Source organism: Protopterus annectens, chromosome 5.part0, assembly GCF_019279795.1.
Source record: "Protopterus annectens isolate FY-2018-M chromosome 5.part0, PAN1.0, whole genome shotgun sequence".
Taxonomy (NCBI): domain Eukaryota; kingdom Metazoa; phylum Chordata; order Ceratodontiformes; family Protopteridae; genus Protopterus; species Protopterus annectens.
Genome location: NC_056735.1, coordinates 1,758,910,075 through 1,758,935,204, shown reverse-complemented (window position 1 = coordinate 1,758,935,204; position 25,130 = coordinate 1,758,910,075). Strand labels below are relative to the sequence as shown.

Below are 25,130 nucleotides of genomic sequence, written 5' to 3'. Positions count from 1 at the left end.
TATGTGTGTGTGTGTGTGTGTGTGTGTGTGTGTGTGTGTGTGTGTGTGTGTGTGTGTGTGTGTGTGTGTGCGCGCGCATGTGCACTCATGCGGGTGTATGCATGTGTATAAATATAGCCTTCTATATGTATATATCTCATGGGCCTCTGTTTCAGGAAGTTTAAGGCATCACACAGTGATCTAGCTTGGCTGGGTTTTTCTTTTAGTTTTTACTGAATTGTTTGTATGTGTGACATTTTTACATTGTGGTTTGGATGTTAGTTGAGACATTTTTCAGGTACCTTAAGGTTTATGGACATTCGCTGGGTTTAAAATTCCCGTGTTTCTAAAGTATAGCTAAACAATCTACTTATGCTATGTAGACGAGGTCAGTAAGAAGGCTGAAACTTGCATGTCCACAGCTAGTTGAGTTTGGCCTTATAGGCCTGAATGTATCCATAAACATGTAAAAAGTAAAACGTCATGGGCATTCAGAAGCCATCTAGCTGAAACACTTAATGGTCTTAAGGGGTTATTTGCATATATCTCATGGGCCAGTATTTCAGGAGTTCTGAGTTACCACAATGTGAAAGCTCTTGCTTGGCTGGGTTTTACTTGGGAGTTTTTACTGAATGATTTGCCTGCGTGATCTTTTTCCCTTTGGTTTGCATCTATATACATACATGCATACACCTATACACACACACAAATATATATATATATATATATATATAGAGAGAGAGAGAGAGAGACAAAGGAGATACATAGTATGTATTTGTATAGGCATTGTTTGCCTATAACTAAAACATATGTGTCACTAAATTACTTGTATGTGTTTGCGTCTGGAATTACTGCCACAAACAGGCAGTAAACATTATATTCATACTCTAAAACAACAATGGCCACACCAAGTGACAGCATTTTACAGTGTTACTAAATCAGAGGCAATAATATCTCAATGTAACTTTCACAAACAATATATTGTACTGTCATACCCTAGCATCTGCAATTACAGATTGCATGAAACCTTCTTACTAGCTCATTTTCTCATTCCAATTTGCGTATGGTGAGCATAAGTAAGGCCCCTCCAGAATCAAGTACTGCATTACTGTACTCTACGTTAACCAACCAAAAAGGGATTCTCTTTTAACAGTTTCATGTGAAACAGATGGTGCTTGATGCAAAATTATTTAAACAGGCAGGCAAGACGACATCTGATCTCGGCAACTGAAAGTTCATAGTGGCAAAATAATCTAATTTTAAGAGGTATTTTGTATTAAACTGTACAGCAAAGTTGAAAATCCTCTCTACAAAATATAAGAAACATCAGACTGCAAGAAAGGCTATAAAGCCTGGTTGCATAATTTAGATCATTATTGTCAATTATCCTTCATTTTGCTATATGTGGTGTGTGTGTGGGGGGGGGGGGGCAGTTTTAGAATTCTTATTATTTCACTGAGGATATATCATGTGTGTTTCTCTTAAATACTGAAAAACAAATGTCTTTAGAAATATTAGGACAACTCTAGAAGTCAGTATTTAACCTGTACTTATACTTTTATTTCTTTTTAGTTTGCTGTAACATATATTACATGGGAAATAAGACACAGGAATTGGTATAATATGCTATCAAGAAATAGCTTCATGGAATTTAAGTATAGTCTAGGGACAACTGCTTATCTCATTAATTGTATTCATTACTAATGGCCTTTCTGGCAGATATAGCTCATTCTGAACTGACGTAAGTGGGTATTCATATTTTTACTTTTTGCTGCTAGAACACAAAAGCCAGAAAGCATATCTGTGCATTGTCATTTAGCTCTGTTTATCTGAAACATTTCATAAAGGTACAAAAGGTTTTGGACAGGCTTTCAAAAACAACAAGTGTGTCCTTTGTGAGATGATAAGATGGACACCACTAGTTTCTTCAAGAAAATACAGAAGCGTATAAAAATAATACAACTGCATTTACTGCACTTTGTAAATTTGGCAGTTGATAAATGCGTACAGCTTATTTTCAAGGTACTGTCTCTTCATTCTACCTCATTACCTGAACTAGAAAAAATGTATGGCTTGTTCAGGAAGTGTTAGTCAATAACAAAGGTGAAATGTCCTGTCAGGCTGTAAAATTAACATTTTGACATGCCTCTTGAAAATGAAAGCTATTAGTTTAGTGAGATGGCAACATTGCAAATGTAACAGCAAAATATTGAAAACAGACTATACTACTGGGGAATACTAATGAAATTAAGCAAGGGTTCATAATAATGGCAGCACAAATATGTTTTTTTCTACTCCAAACTGTCAACATATTGGGCCAAATATGATTACATGAAGAACATGAAAAAATATTTTTTCTAAAAAGGCAAACCAAAATATTTTGGCTTGACACTGAGAAATGACAGCTCTCATATGCAAACGATGGTGAAATAGGTATGTTTAGACTAGATGCAATTATTTTAAGCTGTTAAAATTGTGGGGTTGGCAGTTGCCAGGAAAAATGCAATATCTTAAAATTTCAAGTTTAACAGTTCTTCCAAATACTGACTGAATACTAAGGCATAACTTTAACTCAGGATATAAAATGAGTGGCTTTGAAAGGTTATTCTATACACAATGGTAAAATTGGCCTTAATGACAGACCTGTGCAATGGCAGTGTGACCCAGGCTAAGAAGTAAGGATATCCTGTAAACTGTCCAATATTACTAGAAATGAGTAAGTTATAACCATTGATAGTAAAAGCCACTGAAACAGGTTTGTGGTAATCTCCCAGAAAGTAAACGTATATATGTCCAGTTCCTAAACAGTGAACATGTGTCTCCAGTCTAAGAAAGATTGTGATAGTCCTGCTCAGGAAGACAGGCATGGGTGAAAAAGAGGTAAGGTGGTCAACATCCAATGAAATAGTCAACTGGGGGTTAGGTTGAATAAAATATAATTCGGTCTCCGATAACCCAGTTCACCCATTTCAGGTTTGCAGAATTAAAACAAAATCACTAATTGTTTTCTTTACTTCAAACAAGAGACAATGACAGAATGTTACTGAGCAGTGCCCTTATCTGAGAAACTAACTACAGGGAACTAGGTATCTCCAGCATTATTACATGGGGGTGGTGAATGGAAGGCTCTTAGTGGTGGACTGCAGGAATATATTTTTAACAATTATTTCAGTTTTAATGCATAAACTGTTTGTTTTTTTTTTTTTTTTTTTTTTGAGGGGGGGACTAAATGCATAGTAATTTTCCAGTTTGGAGAATTAAGCAATGGAGCATTGCCACCCCCAACTCTAAAATGTTTCATTATAGGTTACTTTGAGAAGGAGTAGGATACATACAGATTAACTAAATATTGATGTTTCTCTGTGTGCCATTAATAACACCCACCTACTGTTTACCCCACAGGACATTTTCCTACTACTCCACCTAAACACACTGACAGACTGGACTCCAACTAAAGCCACCAATATGTACATTTGACCATATAGATAGGCTTCCTTATTGCCATAGTAGCTGGAATGGCAGAGTGGGACTCTGGGATTATTAACACTTTGCAAGTATTTAAGCATTTATTTTCTGAAAGTGTGAAATATTTGATTTATAGATTGATTTGCTAACTATGTATACATAATGGGCGTTCACAGTTTAGTTTCAAGAGACACCTGCAGAAATATATAAAACATGCAAATATATAATCTAAATCTTTGCTAATACATTAAAAGGAAAGTTATGAATTTCTCACTTAAACAATACAATGTTTTTTTTTCAAATTCTAGACAGAAAGTTTACTCAGTTTGCTGAACAGTAAACATTTCCCGTTTACAGCTCCACAGCCCACATTCATTTCTGATGTTTGATTACTATCTGTTTACAGTCTGTATGTTCTTTTATGTTTGAGATTTCTCTTGAATCTCCTTAACTACACCCATCTTCCAAAGATGTGTTGCTCGTAGCTATGGCTACTAAAAAAAAGTTTCAAGTCATTTTGGCAAACAGTACTTTTGTCAAAGCAGAAATCATGTATTAATTTAATCAACTCCCACTTTATTAAATTACATTTTGCTGTTGCTACAAGATCTTCAGACATTGGGGTTTAGGAAGATTTTTTTTTAATTCCTCATTCTTGTGTGATCTCACTGACACTATATAAAAAGCTGTGGAGGCTAATGGAGTGAAGAAGTTGTTGAATCCTGGAAAAAACAAAGTTTTGTTTCTATTTTCAGCTGTTTGTGCATTTGAGGAAGTTGTCTGATGGCTTGTGATGTGGCATTTTAAATGTTCAAAGTATCTTTTTTTTACAGAATCTTACAAAATATATGTATTTACCTTAGCTGTCCCTAACTTAAGCAGTTAGCACCAGTGTTGTTCAGAAGAAGCCTGCAGGACACTTCTCTCATACTGAATAAGCTGACAGTTTCTCTGGATACTTTCATGAATCTCAGCATACTTAAAATATGGGTCATACAACCTCTCTGTCCCCCTCTGTTTATCTATGTGTTGGCCCAGCTATCTAGCTATAACTATGTCTAGTGTTTTTTCCATTCCAAAGGGTCAGCTAACATGTAAAATGACCTAATAAAACATTATTATTATAGTGTCAGACAACTTTATTCATAAAGTACAGTGATTAACTTTGTGAGAAACAGTTTCCTGACTTATTTCTCGGTTTCAAACAGAAGAAGCAGATTCTTCCTTGACAGCATATTACAGGCATAATAATGATACATGGCAGTTTGCTCCTTGCATATTTGATACAAGGTACTTTCTTCCAAAGTGTGGCTACTAAACTTCACCTTCTTTGTGAAGAGCAATAGCTATTATTTCTCAAAGCTGCACTCAGCAACACAAGTGCCAATGATCCCAAAATGGGAATTTGTGGGTCACACTTTTACTGATAAATTCCTACATCTACTTCCCTAAAGTTGTGTTGCTCTTTTGAAATTCATGTGTGACTATTCAGTTGAAACATCTTTCAGACATTGTGTGAATTTTGGCTTTGATATTCATTCTACCAATGGTTACAGAGTAGAAAAAGCAATAAAAATCTCCCTTGCCATTCATGTAGAAAGCCTTCCTGTTCTCTTTCTGTATCCTTTCCATAAAATTACAAAAGAAGTTATCATGGCGCCCCAATTTTCTGATAATATTCATTAAAAACTTCCTTCTAGCACATTCTACTAACAGTCCTGCTTGTAGATATGCTTATTGCCATCTCTTTGTTTCAGTCACTCCCAGGCAGCTAGCTTGTACATTAAATCACCCTGGTTTTATTACAAGAAAGCACAACTCATCATCCTCATCATCAAGTGATGAGTAATTCATACATTAATGTCAAACATTAACTTACCAAGGATGGGCGGGTGAGTATTACAGACCTAAATCACGCATGCAGATGGGACATCTCAAAAAAATCAGGAAAAGTAATATACCTTCAGTGGAAATAATCCATCGTTGTTCATTATACATGCAAGTTTGTTTTACTAAAGATTCATTGTTAATGTAGCCAGGTACAAATGCTACACTGGGAAAGGTGTATTTCATACTCCTAAAAATAATAATATGGTACCAGTATGAACTATGCTTCATATTTATCTGTAACAGCATATGAAAATGCCAGAAAATGTAACCTCTAAATTATGTGGCCATGTAGTAAGCCAGCTGATAGAAACAATATTCTGCTACTTAATACGTGTCATAATGACATATGTTCCAAGGGCCCAATTCCTAAGATTAAGAAGGAGCCAACACATTTGATAAGCAGTTTATGACAGAGACAGAGAGGGGGAGAAAGAGAGAGAGAGAAGCCATGGACCATTTTAGCTTAACACAACCTTTAAGTATCCTGTTTTTTTTTTGATAGAGATTAACTGGAAGGGAATTCTGAAATAAAATAAGATTACATGTTTATGGGTATACACTACAGATGCAAGTGTCATGGCTATAATTATTAGCATTTACACATCAAGTCAAATTAAACTAAAGCAAACCTTGAAAACCTCCTACACTTTAATTTGGAAGCTGCAGACATTTAGAAGGTACACTATCAAATCTATTCCTTTTGCCTAAAGGAGTCCATATTCTCTACCACTATCATAGCACGTGGATTAACTTCAACTACTATTACTTTTTACTAACAAAATACATAGTCACAAGAAATATGACATCTGAGAGTGCTTTCCTTTTAACTCTGGATACATCATATGCAGTGGGTCAGTGTCAGTCATTTTATATCACCAGAACAGACGAAATGTTTCAGTGGTGCATTGCTGAATATCTGAAAGACATCAAAAACAGCAGCTCTGAGGCAGTAATGCCTTTATATGTCATCATGTACAATCTCATCTTTAAACTAATGGGACTTAGTAAGGGTCATAAAAATAAAACTGGTGAGGATGAGAGTACCAGCTTTTAAAAATAAAAATCAAGTGACAGATACCAACTGCTATAGCCTAACCCTATTTTTAAAGTAAGGGCAGTAAATGAGTGCAAAGTGTACATGAAATGGCTGTACAATATACAGAATCATTAATTTGTATAATATTCCTTATATGATTGCTATTACAGTAACTCTTCTGTCTATTACAGTAACACTTCAGTCTTTAATGAATACTTATCAAATCAATAAATAGATATATATTTATAAAGTACCTATTTAAAAAGCATTGCAGATAATATAGCCTTCACCAAAATGTTTAAAAAATGTTTGAAAGTTGAAACAAAAACAAAAAATGGCATCCTTTCAAAGAAGTACGCTAGAATATAACAGTTCTTATAGTAGATTACCTAGTGCTCAGAGGTTCACAGTGATGCTACAAATTTATGGCAGATTACTTAGGGCTCAGAGGTTCACAGTGATACTACAGACTTATGGCAGATTACCTAGTGCTCAGAGGTTCACAGTAATACTACAGGTTTATACCAGATTACCTAATGCTCAGAGGTTCGCAGTGATACTGCAGACTTATATCAGATTGCCTAGTGCTCAGAGGTTCACAGTGATACTACAGGCTTATAGCAGATTACCTAGTGCTCAGAGGTTCACAGTGATACTGCAGATTTATAGCAGATTACCTAGTGCTAAAAGGTTCACAGTGATACTGCAGACTTATAGCAGATTTCTTATTTGCAATGGTGATAGACAGGTTGACAGACGAGATCAGACAGGAGTCCCCGTGGACTATGATGTTTGCAGATGACATTGTGATCTGTAGTGTGAGTAGGGAACAGGTGGAGGAGACCCTGGAGAGGTGGAGATATGCTCTAGAGAGAAGAGGAATGAAGGTCAGCAGGACTAAGACAGAATATATGTGTGTGAATGAAAGGGAGGACAGAGGAATTGTGAGGATGCAGGTAGTAGATGTGGCGAAGGTGAATGAGTTTAAGTACTTGGGATAAACAGTTCAGAGTAATGGTGAGTGTGGAAGAGAGGCGAAGAAGAGACTACAGGCAGGATGGAGTGGGTGGAGAAGCATGTCAGGAGTGATTTGTGACAGACGAGTACTAGTAAGAGTGAAAGGGAAGGTCTACAAGAGGGTAGTGAGACCAGCTATGTTATACGGGTTGGAGACAGTGGCATTGACAAAAAGGCAGGAGTCAGAGCTTGACGTGGCAGAGTTGAAGATGTTGATTTGCACTGGGTGTGACGAGGATGGACAGGATTAGGAATAAGTATATTAGAGGGTCAGCCCAGGTTGGAAGGTTTGGAGACAAAGACAGAGAAGCAAGATTACATTGGTTTGGACATGTGCTGAGGAGGGATGCAGAGTATATTGGGAAAAAGATGCTAAGGATGAAGCTGCCAGGTAACAGGAAAAGAGGAAGGCCTAAGATAAGGTTTATGGATGTGGTGAGAGAGGATATACATGTGGTTGGTGTGACAGAGCAAGGTGCAGAGGACAGGAAGAAATGGAAACAGTTGATCTGCTGTGGCGACCCCTAACGAGAGCAGCCGGAAGAAGAAGAAGACCTAGTGCTCAGAGGTTTGCAGTGATACTGCAGACTTATAGCAGATTACCTAGTGCTCAGAGGTTCACAGTGATACTGCAGACTTATAGCACATTACCTAGTGCTCAGAGGTTTACAGTGATACTGCAGACTTATAGCAGATTACCTAGTGCTCAGAGGTTCGCAGTGATACTGCAGACTTATGGCAGACTGCCTAGTGCCCAGTGGTTCACAGTGATACTACAGACTTATAGAAGATTATCTAGTGCTCACAGGTTCGCAGTGATACTACAGATTTATGGCAGACTACCAAGTACTCAGAGGTTCACAGTGATACTACAGAATTCTTCACATACTTTCATTATAGACGATTTCACTTGTAGGCTTGTAGTTTCAATGTTTGTGAGTGTAAATGAGTATGATTACAATAATGCTTTCTAACATAACTTACTTGGAACAATATTGAACTTTTTGTTATATATCAACAATGAATACGTTTTATCTGACTAAATGTCTGGACTGATAATAAACGGTATTACTTTTCAAGGTAATTAGACTATGGCTACAAAATGTCAGATTTTAAATACAAGGTTCAATGCCACTCACAGAGTTACTAACTTTAAGCACTGCATATCTCACAAGACATGTCTGCCACAGCTGGAAAGAAATAAACAATTACTATGGTATTTACTGTATATATCTTTAAATATTTACAAAAGTTGATTTCATTTAGGAAGTGTGACTTTGGGATAATTAACTGACCTGAACATACAGCGATATAAATACACACACACATATCTGTATACACTCACACACACACACAGACTAAGAGATAGATAGATAGATAGATAGATAGATAGATAGATAGATAGATAGACAGACAGACAGATATGTGGTCTCTCAACTTAGTTGCTTTGAAGAGTTTTCTTACATAATTATCCCACATCTGCTAGCAACACTTGATGAAGCATAGAAAATAAATGTTTTTTTTTGGGGGGGAGGGTCTCTAATACCATTCATCCAGCTAGGAAATTACAAAAACTTGCAGGAGGGGTACCTTTCCAAACAGGTCATTTAGCATAATCCAGAAAAACTATGTTTGCCAAACAGTGACTTTTTGTTTCCTTTCTGGTGAAAGTACTATGCAGTGAAAAGTGTTTGCAATAACAACTCTGGCCTGCAACCCTTAGCTCTGCAAAATGTTCCCAGTCATGGTGACAGTAGACATTTATTCATAACCCAGGCAAAGGAGAAACTAAGAAGGATCTTTATAAAGCCACATGTCGACAACAGACTGATTCAAAATTTTTTAGTCATGTGCATTAATTCATTCTAGCATTTATTCGTGGACATAAATTTGAAATTAAACCAGTTGAAAGGGCAAACTTATTTAACAGATATCTTTTTTGCCCTACTGCACTCATTCTGGGGTCTGCAGGATATGAGCAAACACCCAGGACATATCTAACTTGTACACACACACACACACACATACACACACACACACACACACACACACACACACACACACACACACACACACACACATTTCCCAAGTACAATAAATAAACCTGGTGTCTGTGAAGAGTACAAGACAAATTCTGGGGAGAACTTCTTAAATTCTAAGCTATAGTTGTTTTGGCACTGGCCTTAATAAAGCTCAGAAAATGCAGAATGCATAGCAACATCAAATGTCAGTGCAGAAATCAGGGACACAACAAACTCCATATGCTGACATTGCAAACTTCTTCCCTAAGAATTGCATTATTGCATGCAATTTGATTTTCATAAAAGTGAAATTTTCAAATAGCACCAATTCAGTAACTAACATGCTCCCTGTTACAAAAATAAATTCCACCAAATGTAAACATTTTCTGCCTGAACATTTGCCTTGTATATACTTCACAGTGCAGTGTTGACAATTAAAATAGAAAAGGACTGCTGGATTGTGAATGGTGACAAAAAGGTATGCATACCTCTTCCACTTCTACCCACAAATCTCAGGTCATTAAATCTGGCTACTTGGTTCTTCATGGCAGCTGTTGCATTTCTGAGCTCTGCCGAATAGTTTTCATCATTGCCTGCCATAACTGTCACCAGAGTGCCATCTGGTACATCCCCCAGACTCACCACCTAAAAATGAAAAGAAAACATGCTTAATGCAAGAAGAAGCATATTGTAAAACGCAAGTGTTTTAACCTGCCTTTAAATTGTGGCCACCTTTTTCCAGAATAGTCACAGTCAATTCTACAAGTGATTACTAGGTTACGGATGCCCCTCCACCCTTTTTCAAATGCTCAAGATGGGACATTTTTATAGAAAATTACATTTTGCAGAAAACTCTACCAACAATAAGTTCAGAGAACTGGGGTTCACTTTGTTTACAAACTCACAAGCCAGACCAACTATCATTACCCCTACAACCAAACTCCACAGCACAGCACATGGTTTCTCCTGTCAGGCACCTACTCTTTGGCAAGCTCTCCCCACTGACATTAATGAAATCAACACTTATTCCAAATTCAAAATGCAACTCAAAAAGCATTTCATCTAAACAAATGCTCCTGCTTCAACACCACATAATCTACCTTCTTTCCAAGTCTCTTCTCCTCTCTCAAGATTCACTGAAGGTTGACCTACTTTAAAAACTAATGTATATATTGTACATTGCACTTTGCTTGATTGTACATTGTTCTGTGCTTGTTCGCTAAAATGTATATACACTGTTTTTCTGTGTAATCAGTCTAAAGTACTCAATTGTTGCTTACATTTCTGTATTTGTGTGAAATGTTTTGCATTTCACCTGGGCTGAGCTTAAAATTTGGTCAATGTTGATCAGTGTGTACTACCCCGGTAAACAAATAAAATAAATAAACGTTCAGTACTGTATAATTTGAACTGTTCCTGTTATTTCATACAAAAAAATAATTTATTATTTTTATGCGTAATATTAGAGAAAATCCAGGAAATATTATTTGCCCTAAAATCTCATGGCATTTGCCGTTTTACATTTCCACTCCACTCTGCAGGATACAACTGCCCAAACAGGGAATATTCTGTCTAAACAGGTATAGGTAGTAGCTCTACCCTATGCCGACAAAGGATGGGGGACGCATTCTGAAGGGTACCACTTGTGGTACAGCATAAATAAGCCACCGATTTACACATGGGGCTGAACTTCTTTGTAGTCAGAAACCGTGTTAACATTTTCAGATTTTAGAAGCTGTAATACTGGGACTGTATGATTACAGTAAGAGTTCCATGTAAAGTTGCATGTTTACATATATCTTTTTAACATATAGTGATTTTTTTCTCTGTACTATTTATAGCCTTCTGTGCGGAGTCTGCATGTCCTCCCTGTGGTCGCGTGGGTTTCCTCCCACATCCCAAAGACATGCTGTAGGTGGATTGAACACTCTAAATTGGCCCTAGGTGTGAGTGTGTGCGTGTGTGTGCCTTCTGTGGAAGGTTGGGCGCCGGGCTGGCAACTCGACACTGTAAAAACTCCACTGCCAATCATGAGCGGGCAAGTGATCCGCTGTGTCGAACCCTAACCGGGAAAAGCTGAAAGAAGAAGACTACTTATAGTTTTATAATATAGTTAAAGTGAAACTATGTATGTGACTTGGAATGCAACTATTATTAAGTTATATTTTTGAGCTATTTCAAATCATTGTAAACAAAACGTCTTCATTTAAATTACTGTAAAATAATGGGGATGTTTTGAAGCTGGAAGGCTTACGCATACACTAAAACCTTCGTTCGGATGAATAAGCTACAGTATTGTTGTTGAGCCTGGGTCCATTACAGTGCCTTCCATAGTTCATACAGTAAGGATACCATGGCTGTAACATGATGCACGAAGAGGGAACATTGTTAACCTTTTCTGAGAATTTCAGGAAAGGGACACGATTGAGCATCTGGACCAGTCAGTCTAACGGTCAAAGAAGAAATGCTGCCTCAGGTATCCTGTCTATATCATACTACATTTGACTTCTTTACCAAGAATGATTTATTTTAAAATTAACATAGCACTAGTCCTCATAAAGCTTCCAAAAGGGAAGTATAAAGACCAATTTATTATCTTTCCCAGGTACTTTCCCAGTACGTATTGTCTATTTGTCTATCAGAATATTTATGCATACTTAGTTTAGTGATTAATAAATGATTAACTTTTAAATAATTCTGACTTTACTCTCTCTCTCTCTCTCTCTCACACACACACACACACACACACACACACTACATATTCAGTATTCCCAGAATTGTGCTTACTATCCTCCAACTTAAAAAGAGGACACATGCAGTACATTTAATAAATGTCTTAAATTCATGCATGTAAGTATAAATGTGCATACAGATGTGTTTATCTTTAGCGGTACTTTGATGAAATGTTTAAGTTGAGTAGGTATAAGGGTAATTGAGTGTTGATATTCTGGCTTTTAACAAAGCGTGTTGGTTTTGGTAATCAGAGGGTTTGACAGTTGGCAGACATGGTGGGGAGGGCGTCAAAAACATAAGTGACTCCTTGGTGACGTGATTGCTTTGCCTTTTTTTCCCCAAGTTTTAGTTCATCTGGCTCCGGTAGTCTCCTCCCTTGTGCCAGCTTTATTTAAATGTATGATGGTGGTAAGTTGACGATTCCGTTTCCATAGACTTTATGGTGGCACCACAAACTCCCTTAGTACAAATGAAATAAACCTGCATACCTCTCTCAACCTCTCACAGCAAGAAATCTGGACAAAGCCAGAAAAAACGGGGGACAAATTCCCAAAAGTAGGGACAGAATTTAAATATTGCTGCTATAAACTTAGAAATTTGCTAGAATAATAGGCTTTGCATTATTATGTATTTTCTAAAGGATATAAAGTCTGAAACTCAAACGTCCGCCACTATTTAGTATTACTTAGTGACTTCAATCTTCAATGATTTGCCAGAAAACCACAAATTTTATGAGGAACAGACCAAAAATATGATGCAGAAATCTGGACATTCTGCACAAATATATACAATTGAGAGGTATGGAGACCTGTGCTATGGGAATGAAGTCCAGTTCCTGTGGGACGCAGTCTATTATAGGTGTCCCTACGCACGTTGCAAACCAACTTTTTTTAAGGAAATGTCTCTACCCTCACTACAAAATCATACCTCTCAACTGTACTTTATTTCGAGGAACGTTCCTCATTTAGGGTCTTAAAAAGTTCATGTTCCTCGAAGTTCCACAATGAAAGTGTCTGTCGCACATTTAGTGTTTTAGCATTTTTGTTTCTTGTATCAGTGGTAAACAGAACTGAATTATATTGTTTCATTAAAAGAACTCTATAAGTAAAAATATCACATGTAACCATTCTATGAGCTTCCTACTTTAAGCCATTAGTAAGAGTTGCACATTTTGCCCGTTTGTTCCACATTATGACATGCAGTGTCCCTCATTTCAAATGGAAGGTTGAGAGCTATGCTACAAAACTACAGAATTTTAAAAGAAATTAATAAAAATGCACTCCTTTGCAAAAACAAAAGAACATGACATATACGCATATAAATACAAAGACACTGGAGCACTGGCGTGATGTCATATCTTCTATTGGACCAACATACATTTTGCAAGCATCCAAGTATACATATGTAAATACTTATACCTTTCAGGTGTCCCTTATTCTGCATAATGTCCCTGATTTTATCTCATAGTTTTACCGTGACTCTTGCACTTTTTTCTAGTAAATCACTGAGAATTATGGTCGATCAATGATGGCAAACATTAAGAGGTGCATGTTGTTTTTATTGCTCAGAAAATACATGCTGACACAAAACACTTGGTTCTGTTAACTTTTTTTAAATATTACACCCCCCCCCCCCTATATGGTTGGCTTTGTCCAATATTCTTCAGTAAAGAGATTGGGAGGTATGATACCTATGCAACAGCCATATATACGCGCGCTCACACACACACACACACACACACACACACACACACACACATTTCTATGTGTGTGTGTGTGTGTGTGTGTGTGAGAGAGAGAGAGAGAGAGAGAGAGAGAAAGAAGAAATTCACCGAAAACGGACTTAAAGGTGGGACAAAAATGCTATGGAAAGTGCAGGAGGTGCCCGTAAACTGTCAGTTTTCCTTTTATACCTGGGGGGACATTTCTCCAAATACAGCAATGCAAAAAAAAAAAAAAAAAAAAAAAAAACAAGCACACCAATACTAAAGGTGGATTACAAAAGATCCACCGAACAGATTATTTAACTGAGCTGTGACACAGGAAAAGGAACACATACAAAATGCAAACCAGCACTAATTTAAAAATGTCATCCTGTCAGTAGGTACGCAAAAGTTAGGTGAAATGGTATTTCAACAAAAACACTAAGAGATTAAGCTCAAGTTTCTGTTTCCTATGCACACAGTCTGCGCAGTGAAAGACTCGAGTGTTTCTAACGTGACCGCTTTCACAGAGCTCTCAATCTTCCACCTCCAAAATGTGGACTCATGATCACGATGTGGACCATATGGGCAATATGTGCAGCACTTATTAACGGCTGACTAAAAACGTATCTGGGAAGTTCGCAGGATAGTTAAAATATATTATTTTATACTTATAAACCGTTGTTTTGTTTTCCAGACCAAGTCAGACACCGACTAGAAATTAACTTCGAGTTAGAGTCACTACGAACAAAATGTATTTTTTTGTATATAGAGCAGCTTCTGGAAATCAGGTGCCACTTTTATTGGTGTGACCTCTCTGCAGACGCAAATAATGAACATGTGGATTCTAGACTGCTGTGCAGGAAGAAGTTTGTTTCCCCTTCACTTCAGGAAGAAAATCCAAACTAAGCTAGTGGTCATAAAAATAACACTGAAATACTGTACTATAACAGAACCCTAAACCTGGTTTGTAAGCTGTACGCGCACACGCACGCACGCACGCGCTCACACACACACACACACACACACACACACACACACACACACCTAATCTGTATTAAAACATTTTGCTACATCGCACCTAACAGTGTTTTTTCCCGAGAAAATATGCAGTATTACTAGTAATCGTTACAGTCACGAATCTTCTCCTGCTTAAAAATCCCTTTTCCACCAACTTTCCAAGTTAATGGTGCCAGTATCAACAAAAAAGGTTCCCTTATTCGTGTCCTTTTCCCATATTGTTATTACTATTATTAAATATTTTTTGTTCTGTTCTTAATTCTGGAGGTAAAATTTTAAACACTGATTTAATGTACTCAGCAAGTTTTTGGTCCCCGACTCTGTCATTATTTTATCTTTTCACTTAGGTTTTAGGTATCCTTACCTTATCAAATCAATAGGCAGGTCGTCGGGTCCCTGTACATTGTTACAGAGATATATACACTGCAAATGCAATGTAGCCAAGCATTTCCAGTAATCTCATTACAACAACCTAATTGTTGTTGATTGTCATTGCATTATACAATAAAAAGTTCTTCAAAAGAAACCAGAAATAAAGGTATACAACCGCAAACCAAATACGTTAGCGGCAACATTTGACTTCATTTTTGACAAAGCAAATAAAATTACTAACATTTGTTAGCAAATGCCATTGTACTTTGCAAATTTGAAGAGATGAAATCCTAGGCATGCCCAAGCACAACGGCAGTAGTCAAGTGGAGCTGAATATGGCACACGTCTAATGCCTTTAAATGTCTGGGGATTTCACATACTCAGAGATCAGCTTTTATATGACACTGCAGGCTCCTCTGCTAATCCTCTCTTGATCTACATACTGAATCTGAAACTAATGAAGGGTGTCTGTTTTGGTTAATTTTATGACAACGTAGTGGGGGTGTATTTAATATTTGGAGTGAAATCTGATTTAAGTATCTAAATTAATTACCATTGCTTCAAAAAAGTCAGCGACTCCTATAACGCTATAAAATGTTGATTTTTTTTTTTACTGTTTAGACATTATATTCTGCTACCGCAACGTATTTGTTTGTTACTTCTAGGCGGACGTGGCTGTTCCTTCTGCCATCACATACATACCTGGCTGTTGGCAACGAGGTCTCACTAAATGCAGCGGCACGTGGCACCTGATCTGGTGGCACTGGAGTGACTTTTTTGTTGGTGCTGGAGTATCATGTAGGGGGACTAAGGTCAAGGCACCGACAGCTGCAGGCCTACAAATGACAATGGGAGTGAGAGCAGTGCTGCCAATGTCTGCAACAACAAGTGGTACTAGGGTCATTCTCAGGGCCTGTTAAGGATAAACACTGCACAACTTAAGAAAAGGCATGTTCAAATCCAAGTTTATTGCCGGTGACAAACGATACTGCAATGTAACTATTCAGACAAAAGGCTTCGCTCTCATGCCGTGAATAAAAGAGCTCAGCTTTGATGTTGCTTTGAATTTAATGGATCCCAATTAGCTAAAAAGCAAAACTTAGTACAGGCCTTGGGCACAGGATTAAAGACACTTCTGCAGCTTTTGATGCTTTGGCTTGCATAACTCCCCTGAACTTTGAAATCATTGGCATCGTACAGTGTGTGTAAAATGAAGGGAAATGCAGACATCAACCAGAACTGGTTGTGGGGAAAGACAGTAACTCAGAATATGATGAAATGTGTTTTCTTCATTTCTCCCATTACGCCGTACAGACCATTACTACTCACTAGGAAGACGTAAGAGAAACAGTTAACCCTGTTTTTTTTTCTTTCTTTCTTCTTGTTTTTTCCTTTCTTTTGTTAAGCATTTACATTGAAGATAATTGACTTGGCAGGGCGAAATCTGTAGAACAAGACTTACTTGTGCAATGAACAATGAATTCTAGGCTAACCTTAAGATATATAAATTAATAAAGGTTTGGTTCAGCTTTTCTGGGTCCTTTATGACAGTGCCTACAGTAACGATCCATATTACATAACCTCTCCCAAGTTTCAGATCTGTAAAACACCCACACCTATCAATTACATTTTGGAGGAACATACATATTTCAGGTCTGATTTATCCCTGCACTCGATTACCTGTTTTTGGAGGTATACCCCTATTTTCAGGCTTGATTTACCCTTTCACACAGTTCTCTGAATCCCTTCATCGCACCTGATTTTTGAAGCTGTCTAGTAACCACAAGGTCAACATACTAGAGACAGCAATAACTTAAAGAAAGAGGATACACATCTTATATCATCCCTTTTCAGAAGCAAAACAAAAAAATTACCTTGTGTGGAAAAAGTCTACAGAAAGTACACATTTTCTTTGATTATGTGTTTATATGTTTCCATTATTTTTGTCACTCTGTTTTAAATGTGTTTCCTAGTGCTATGTACCTACTTTTCAATGGCTGTTGTACCCATTTTCAATTCTTACAGGTTGAGAACTATAAAGACATATCTCATCTGACCTCCACATTTTTACCACATCTGAAAATGACTGGTTTTATTAATAATGCTTCCAGTAAATATAACGTGCATTCCCTCAAGTTATGCACAAAATCATACTGTTACAGTTTCCTCCGGTATCTTTAGGGGTACACATTGCCAATGACATTTTGTGCTGCTCACATAAACCTAAATCACCATACTGTATAGCAAAGGGTCATTGGAGAGCATAGTGCTGTGGTTTGCTATAGGCAGGGGGTGTTTGTTTCTAAAAGTACAGTGGGATTACAGACCAACTAAAGCTCCACTTGGTACCAGACAGACAAGAGAAATACACTCCAAATAAAAAAGTTTACTCTTGTCTGAAAGTCATGAAGACTATCAAAGAAATGAATAAGGAAGTCAGTGTTTTCATGGTTCCTTTTCCTAGAAGCACCTGCACACAGTGCCACTTTCCACAGGATGCTGATGCTTGCTTTCAAATGCATTAGTATTTATTATATGAAGCAAGTGTCCACAGAGAGGTATATACAAAACAAAGATGTTGCATAGTTCTCCTTGCCTGCTCATTAACTATATGCATCCATGCAGTATTTTGCAAATGCAACAAAATCATTATGGAATCATAATGCAAAATAAACACGGACTGCTTAGGCAAACACGGGCAGCATATTTATTCTCAAATGGTCTGCTTACAGAAATGTATGGAAGTAGTAAATCATAGCAGGCAGGAAATTAAAAGTAAGCAGCACGTCTGTGCATGCAATTCTTTTTCTAGACCTTGATTCTCATCCGGAGGCTTGTCTTTGTGAGCTCAGTTGCTCATTCAGCTGACGACTTCCTTTTAGATGCATGGTAAGAAGGTTAATGGGCAGAGATGGTTTTACAAACGGTTAACAGAAAGTCAACAAAATATATGGCCAAACAAGCAGATGGACAAAGAACTACAGAGAGAAATGTGCGTGACTATATAAAAAATAAGGAGAAGAATAGTAGGATCTTTGAATAAATAACACTTCAGTGGCTAAACTGTGTGTTTGGGGGAAATGTAGCACCCAGCTTTCCAGGTGGTGAAACTATGGCAAGTATACAATGGCCGTCCTCATTATAGTGAAAAAAAATGACGGGTGGTATAAATACTAAGACTGTCATTTAATGTTTTCCAGGGGCAGCAGGCCAGTCAATAGTACACATCACCTTTCAGATAAACTGCTGCACTGTGCAGAGATACCATTTGAGATTGCAGAGATATTCTTTGAAACGAATTTGTTTAGGTATTGAAAGCCCACCCATAACTACATTAACATTTTCGGCCCTACCTAGTTTCCTTCCCTCACTTCCAATTCTTTGAATTTCTAAGCACTATGCACATGATGCACTCTTGTCTATACAACAAACCCAGCAATACACCTCTTCAGATTCTCAGTGTTCAACATCTACTAAAGCATAAGTATTCTTTACACTGTAATAGTTACCTCTACTTTCATATGAATGTAATCTAATTAGCAAATGTATGTTTAGTCGTTAATGCATATTACTTAATACATGCTCATGTAGGTTACTGAATGTCTGTTAAAAAATGTTTATAATATGTTGGAGCGTTTCTCCCTGGGCCTCAACTGAAAATATATTTTGACTAAACCCAGTTGGGGGTGTGTGTGTATCTATAGCTACAGCTACACACATATATGTGTTTGGGAGTGAAAGACTCAACATACATTCTTTCTAAAGTACTGTATGATGAGTAGAAAAATGTGATGCTAGTTGAGGATTCAGCTCATGCTGGTCAAAACCACATGGCAGTGGCAGACCTTCTGACAAGTAGCACAAAAAAATGACCATTACATACAGAAGGTAAATCACATATTTTTAATGAATGGTTTGTCTCAGACACCAGCAGTCCTGGGAAATAAGATTTGAAAGGTTTGAAAAACATGATGTGAGCATGGCACATTTTCAGTAGAGGTCCATAAAAATTCTCTATTTCAGTATAGGAAAAATGCTTTTTATAGGTGAAATACTTTATCTTATTAATTGATTCTGATACCAGTAGGATTGTCATATTCAGGACATGATAGTAACAGCAGTATCTAATGCTATACTTTCAAACAACTGATTTATAAAACAAACAACATTTGCACAGCTAAGAAGAAGCACAATATAAAACAAATATAAGAAATCAGCAAACTAATGCTGCTGTGCAATTTAGAATACACCTACAACAGAACATTGCACATATTCTTAAGGAAGAACACTATGCTGCAATTCTAATGAGACTTATGATGAAACTCTCATCACAGTGTGCCCAAGAAGTGAACACCAGATGTTTGTAGTTTTGTGATTCAAAACTACTAGTTACACTTCAATAAAAGTAACACATCTCATAAAAAGGATATATAAGCAAGTGTTCAATAACTTGTACAACTTAAGGAGAGGGCTACCATCTAGGGCAAGAGCTAAGTAAAATACAAAAGAGCATGGCAAGTCAGGGAGTAAAGACGTCTGACCTGTCACAGGTGTTTCACAAATGTTATGACTTTGTTCCTATCATATGCATACTGAATTTTCCTAGTCTTGGCATTAAAGAGTAAGTTATAGAGAAAAGACATAATCTGAAAGGAACAGATTTTAGATACATAGAAAAGAATTAAGCAGAGATATGCTACTTACCTAATGGAAAGGAGGGTGAAAGAAAGCAAAAAAAAAACCTATTAACTTATTTCTTTCTTGTTTTCCTTAATTCTTCAATGTGAAAAACTTTTCTGAAGCGGATGAGTGTAAAAATTGAGTTTTCAATGTAGATTTTAAACAGTAGAATATTTGGGAAATAATACAAATAACAAACAGCGAGCACCTTGAACAGATTATTTAAAAAGTGCTGCAATTGTATGTCTTGGCTAACAAGACATGGGCTATGAAAAGAAGTGCAGCGTGGAACACACTCATGATTTTGCTTAAAAGGAGATCAACAAAGTTATAGTTTTATTTTTCTCAGTGTGTACAACATGTACACCTTAAAACAAACTACCATTGTTTTATGTTTATGGATTACTGGACACATTTTCTTAACACAAGTGCATACATCATAAGAGCTCTCTTCATCGGGAGCACAATAAAACTTCAAAATGGATTTGTTTTGAAAACTCTCTCAGGGGCACAGGAACTAAACTTATTAAACAGCCCTTATGTTTTAAACTGTGTAGTTTTATACTCTTTAAGTACACTGTAGTTTTGTTGTTCGTGACAGTTAAAGGGTACATTTCACCTAGTATTTTGATTTAGAAATGTATCAGACCAAAATCTGAACTTCAAAAAAAGCACCTTTAATATATGTCACAGTTTAAAAGGGTATTCCACTAACTGTTTGCCCACATCCATGAGTTCCATACTGACTTCCTTTTCCATCAGTTTTCTGGTATTCCTCAATGTGATATGCTAGGCAATACAGGATAATACACTAATATATTTCAGAATTTTGTTTTCTAATTTTTTATTACATAATGGCAGACATGTCAGGCAGCAATGGATGTGCAAATAATGAACACAACTTCACTTTTTATCAGTTCAAATGAGAGAAAGGGGGTTGAAAGTGTGAGTATCTGAAAACCCTTTGTCTTTACTACCAGTAAATCCAGTTTTGAAAACAACACAATACCTTATGCCAAATCAACGCAGATATATCCTCTTTCGTTTTCAGCATCATGTTTAACATGCCAAGTGTCAAACTCTGTATTCTTAGGCCTTCTAACATAAGCCATGAGAATCTGAAATATTTATCTGCTGGCTCTGGCATTGAAAAGTCTAGATGTCCATCACCTTGCATTATCACTCTTGTAATAAAGAGCACATAATAACAGATGAATTATTTAACCGCGGCTTTTTTATCAAAAGTACTACAGCGAACTCGTTCTTATTTGAATAATATACACATCACTTCTTATAATAATTGTAAGCAAACTGGAGACGGTTTACATTCCACAAATACTTCATCACATTATCTCATTAAATGAATGCAACATTATGCAGTAAAAAAATTAAGAATTACCTTAAACGCGATGGGTAGAGTTTTGTTGCATCTCCAGTGTGTGGGCAACACAGAACACAAGAAATTCGGACTGTCCGTTCTGACCAGCTCTCCAGGATGATCTGCCAAAACGTCCACCATATTTCGGTCTGTACTTCTCAGTTTTCCCACCAGGGTGGCGCTGTTCTCCGGCACCCCCAAAGGTAGTGTCTCACTCATCTTCCCGGGGCTCAAGGTGGCTGAGGGCGGGGTGAAGCGGCGGCTCGTGCTGGTATCTATAGGGATACGCATCACAACAACTCTTTAAAAAACGACCAAAACAGACACTGTGAGTTGAAGTTTGTCTATGAATACAAACCAGATGTAATACAAAAGCAGTTCTTTAATTAAAAAGGTGATACTTTAATAATGTCACCTACTACTAAAGCACAAACAACGCTTAGACTTTGGTGTTAAGTCCAAGTGTACCCTACAAATTGTAGTCATGAATGTCTTCTCAAGACTTTAGCAACGGAAACTCACAAATGTCAGAAGTGTACGTTAAGTCCCGAAGTCCTTAGGGCCAGTAATTAAACTCTCCAAAATGTGCTCGGAAATAGTGCTACCTTAATGCTCTCTCCCAAATAAAGCTGCTACCATGATGTATAGTTCTTTGCTTAGTATTTATTCCAGTAGTATAACCACTCACACAAACCCTGGCGTTGGTAACCTTTCTGTTACTTCCAGTGGAATTAACCATAACAAAAATGAACCCCCAAGTAGATCAGCTAACAAGATTGTGGCTGCTATGCAAAATGTTGCTTAAGACTATAACATCGGTTCTTACAGATCCCAAGTAAAACATGTGCAGTAGCAGTCAGTCAGTTTCAGTAGTTCAACCTGCCGAGCTGCAGTGCTTTTTCAGTAGCTGACAAGTCCCGAGAAAATAAATGGTGAAATATTGTTTAAGGACAGCGATTTCCTTTTGTAACGTGTTCAGTATGGCTGTGCAATTACACGAGTAATTATACTTTTAATCGGAGGTCATCAGAACCTAGAACTTCATGTTTTGAAACTTGGTTTTAGGGATCTTGGTTAACCTTGCGGCTTCTTCTGTGGTTTCAAGGAGCAGCAGCACACTTAACACACAAGCCAGCTAGCAAACATTTAGTCTGCACCAGCAGCTCATGTGAGTCACTGCCAAAGTGTTGCAATCTCTGAGGCGATCTTCCTCAAACGTAGCCACAACAGATCGTTTGAAGCACGTTTCACCGGAACATGTGGAATACCTTTTACAACAACGACCTGCTTTTTGAAAGGAGGGGGTCTTAAAGGTTTTTTTTTTTTTTGTTTGGGTGGGGGATAAAACTTGTCACTGTGTGCCCGTCAGAAAAGAGTAGACGCACGTCAGTGCAGAGGCTGAAGCATCCATTCCACAAAGGGGAAGTTGTGGAAAGTCCCGCACACTCTCCGGTAAGACCCTATAGCCTCTTACTGCCCATGTAAAGAAGCTGTTACTCGACGGTCTTTAGTAATGGGTTGACGTCTGCAGCAGACGCTTGCTGTTTAGTCAGGTTTGTGGAAACCAGTGGGTCTACGATCTGCGCGCGCCACACGACTCTTTGCGGTCTATGAATAAGCCTAACTGGAAATGAAGTTGGTTTTACAGTAAAACAACACGAAGGAATGTCACTTTAAACAGATCAGCCAATCAGCGCTCTTTCCGGTACCTGGAAGGGCGCGGTTCTAGCCAATGAGCTATCCCTCCCGGGGCTGTCTTTCTCCAACTACTGTAAGCTCATTTGCGGCATCAATGGAATGCCCGCTCAGCCAAACAGACACAACATGTGTCACCCTGTTATAATGTGTTTAACACAAGCGCGCATTTGTGTGCCCGAAAGCATTAAGGTTTTTACAAAGGAGTCTGGTCCAGATCTTATTTTCCGCGCACAATCAACAAGTGAGCTTGCAGATGTTTCTTCTAGGCTGAACATTTTTTTGCCTGTAGATGCTGAAGGACTATAAACTAAAAAGTTATGTTCTTGTACCCATATATCTTTTTAATAAATATAGGTAGTAAGTCTGCTAACAGCTGCTAGGGGTCACCCAAACTGCTGAACTGTAATTTATATTTGTTGAATTTCACCGTAAACCTGTAGCTTCTTCTTGAACTAGGATGACTTTTTAATGTTGTCATCAAATCGTGGAAGCTGAAAATGACACGGACCTACCTCACAGCATCATGCCAGGAAAACAGGGACAACGTTACAAAAATTTGCAAAGGAACGTAATCACCAATGCTCATGGACACAGGCAGAGCAATGCATTTGTACATCATTACCTTTCTGCAAACTGAGTGCTCAGTTTCTGTGATGAACTTCCCATCATTCAGGGTTACAATCAGGGACACCTTGTATAGGAGCCCCACGCATCGTCACCGCATAAGTATTCTGCTAAATAAATAAACAGGTTCCGGTGCGGATGCGCTACTGTCTATTGCTGGTTTTACATTTTCTCAAGTAAACAGGGTTGTGTGATGTGGTATATAATACAATGTGTCAATTACCGCACCGTTATTGGTTTTGCGTTGTTTTGGTGGACGTTTAATACATATACTACTACTAATAATAATAGTACTACAAATAATATGCTCCATTGAGATGCACAGTGCAGCCAGCCTAAGCCCATATGCTCATTACATGCCTGAATTTGTAGTTAGTAGCACTGCACTGACATGCCAGCGACGATAGAGGGAGACAGAGATCTTCCTTTGCCTTTCAAGTGCCTGGAAGAGGAGGAGGGCAGTAAACATCACGTTTCCAAGAAGTACAGTAATAAACGGACAGTTATCTACATACGTTTCTCCGGGACACCAGCTACTGAATGACTGCTATAGTGCTCATACAGATTTTCATTTATGCAAAACGGCTGTTGGTGGATGTGTGCTAATTTAAGTTGGCTTTAGTTGTATTACTACTACTGTTTTCGCTTACTAGATATGACAAGAAGACTCAAGAGCCCCACATTTTCAAAGCCACCCAGAAATACTGTCAGTCTACAAGAGGCGACTGAGAGCATTGAACGCCTGACGTCAGGGTGAGCCTCTTGACAGCTACTATCCTTAACTTTTGTTCTAAACTGCAACACATAATTCTAAATGTACACTAATATGGGCAATGGATGCAGAAACAGCAATATTGGTACATTTCCAGTCTTAATATGCTGATGAAAGGCAAAACATGCGGCAAGTTGGAAAAGAAATGCAGCGCCAGCAGGGTAATCTAAATTAGTAGGACACCAAACAAAAACACACGTGTATTAGCCACGTTTTAATATGCACTGGTGGATGTGAGAGTGCTTATAGTTGCAATGTTGCACACAACGTCCTAGTGAAGGATACTAAGTACTGTACTAATTTCTAAATAGGCGTCCAATTTCATGTCATTTTAAAAAGTCAGGATACATTAGGAGAAGCTATCAGAGGCCCAGTCGTCCTGATCCACAACCATTTCACAAAATACTCAAATGAATCTACAATAAGTGAAAACTTTTTCCAACTTTGCTTCTACTGCAAAGGCGGATAATTAGCCCCTATCAATGCTTATGTATTTAACCTGAACAAAAACTTTCCTTTGGACCTAAAAACGGTTCATACGCTGACAGTAAGCACTGTAAATTAATTAAACCGGTTTCTTTGTTTATTTCTTTACTCACATTTACAAACATGCTCAGTTGTCCCTTTTCAGGAGTATCCCCGATTTTGACTCAGATTTTAGATCTGCCCCTCGTAATCCCTCCTAAAGCTGGTGACTATTGGAGAAAAGGTGGTGAATTACATTTAACAGATTATGACAATAA

The 25,130-nt window shown here is 37.7% G+C and overlaps 1 protein-coding gene across 1 annotated transcript in view; it reads right to left on the bottom strand.

Annotated features, from left to right (window-relative positions):
• The window catches only part of RUNX1 (RUNX family transcription factor 1), a 254,787-nt gene extending 231,895 nt beyond the window's left edge, over positions 1 to 22,892 (bottom strand). Inside the window, exons 1-2 of the mRNA XM_044071554.1 lie at positions 21,315 to 22,892; positions 9,897 to 10,053 (exon numbers count right to left, since the gene is read on the bottom strand). Coding sequence (XP_043927489.1) covers positions 9,897 to 10,053; positions 21,315 to 21,584 — 427 coding nt within the window. The 5' untranslated portion in view covers positions 21,585 to 22,892. The remainder of the gene's footprint in view (positions 1 to 9,896; positions 10,054 to 21,314) is intronic.
• Positions 22,893 to 25,130: the final 2,238 nt, after the last annotated feature.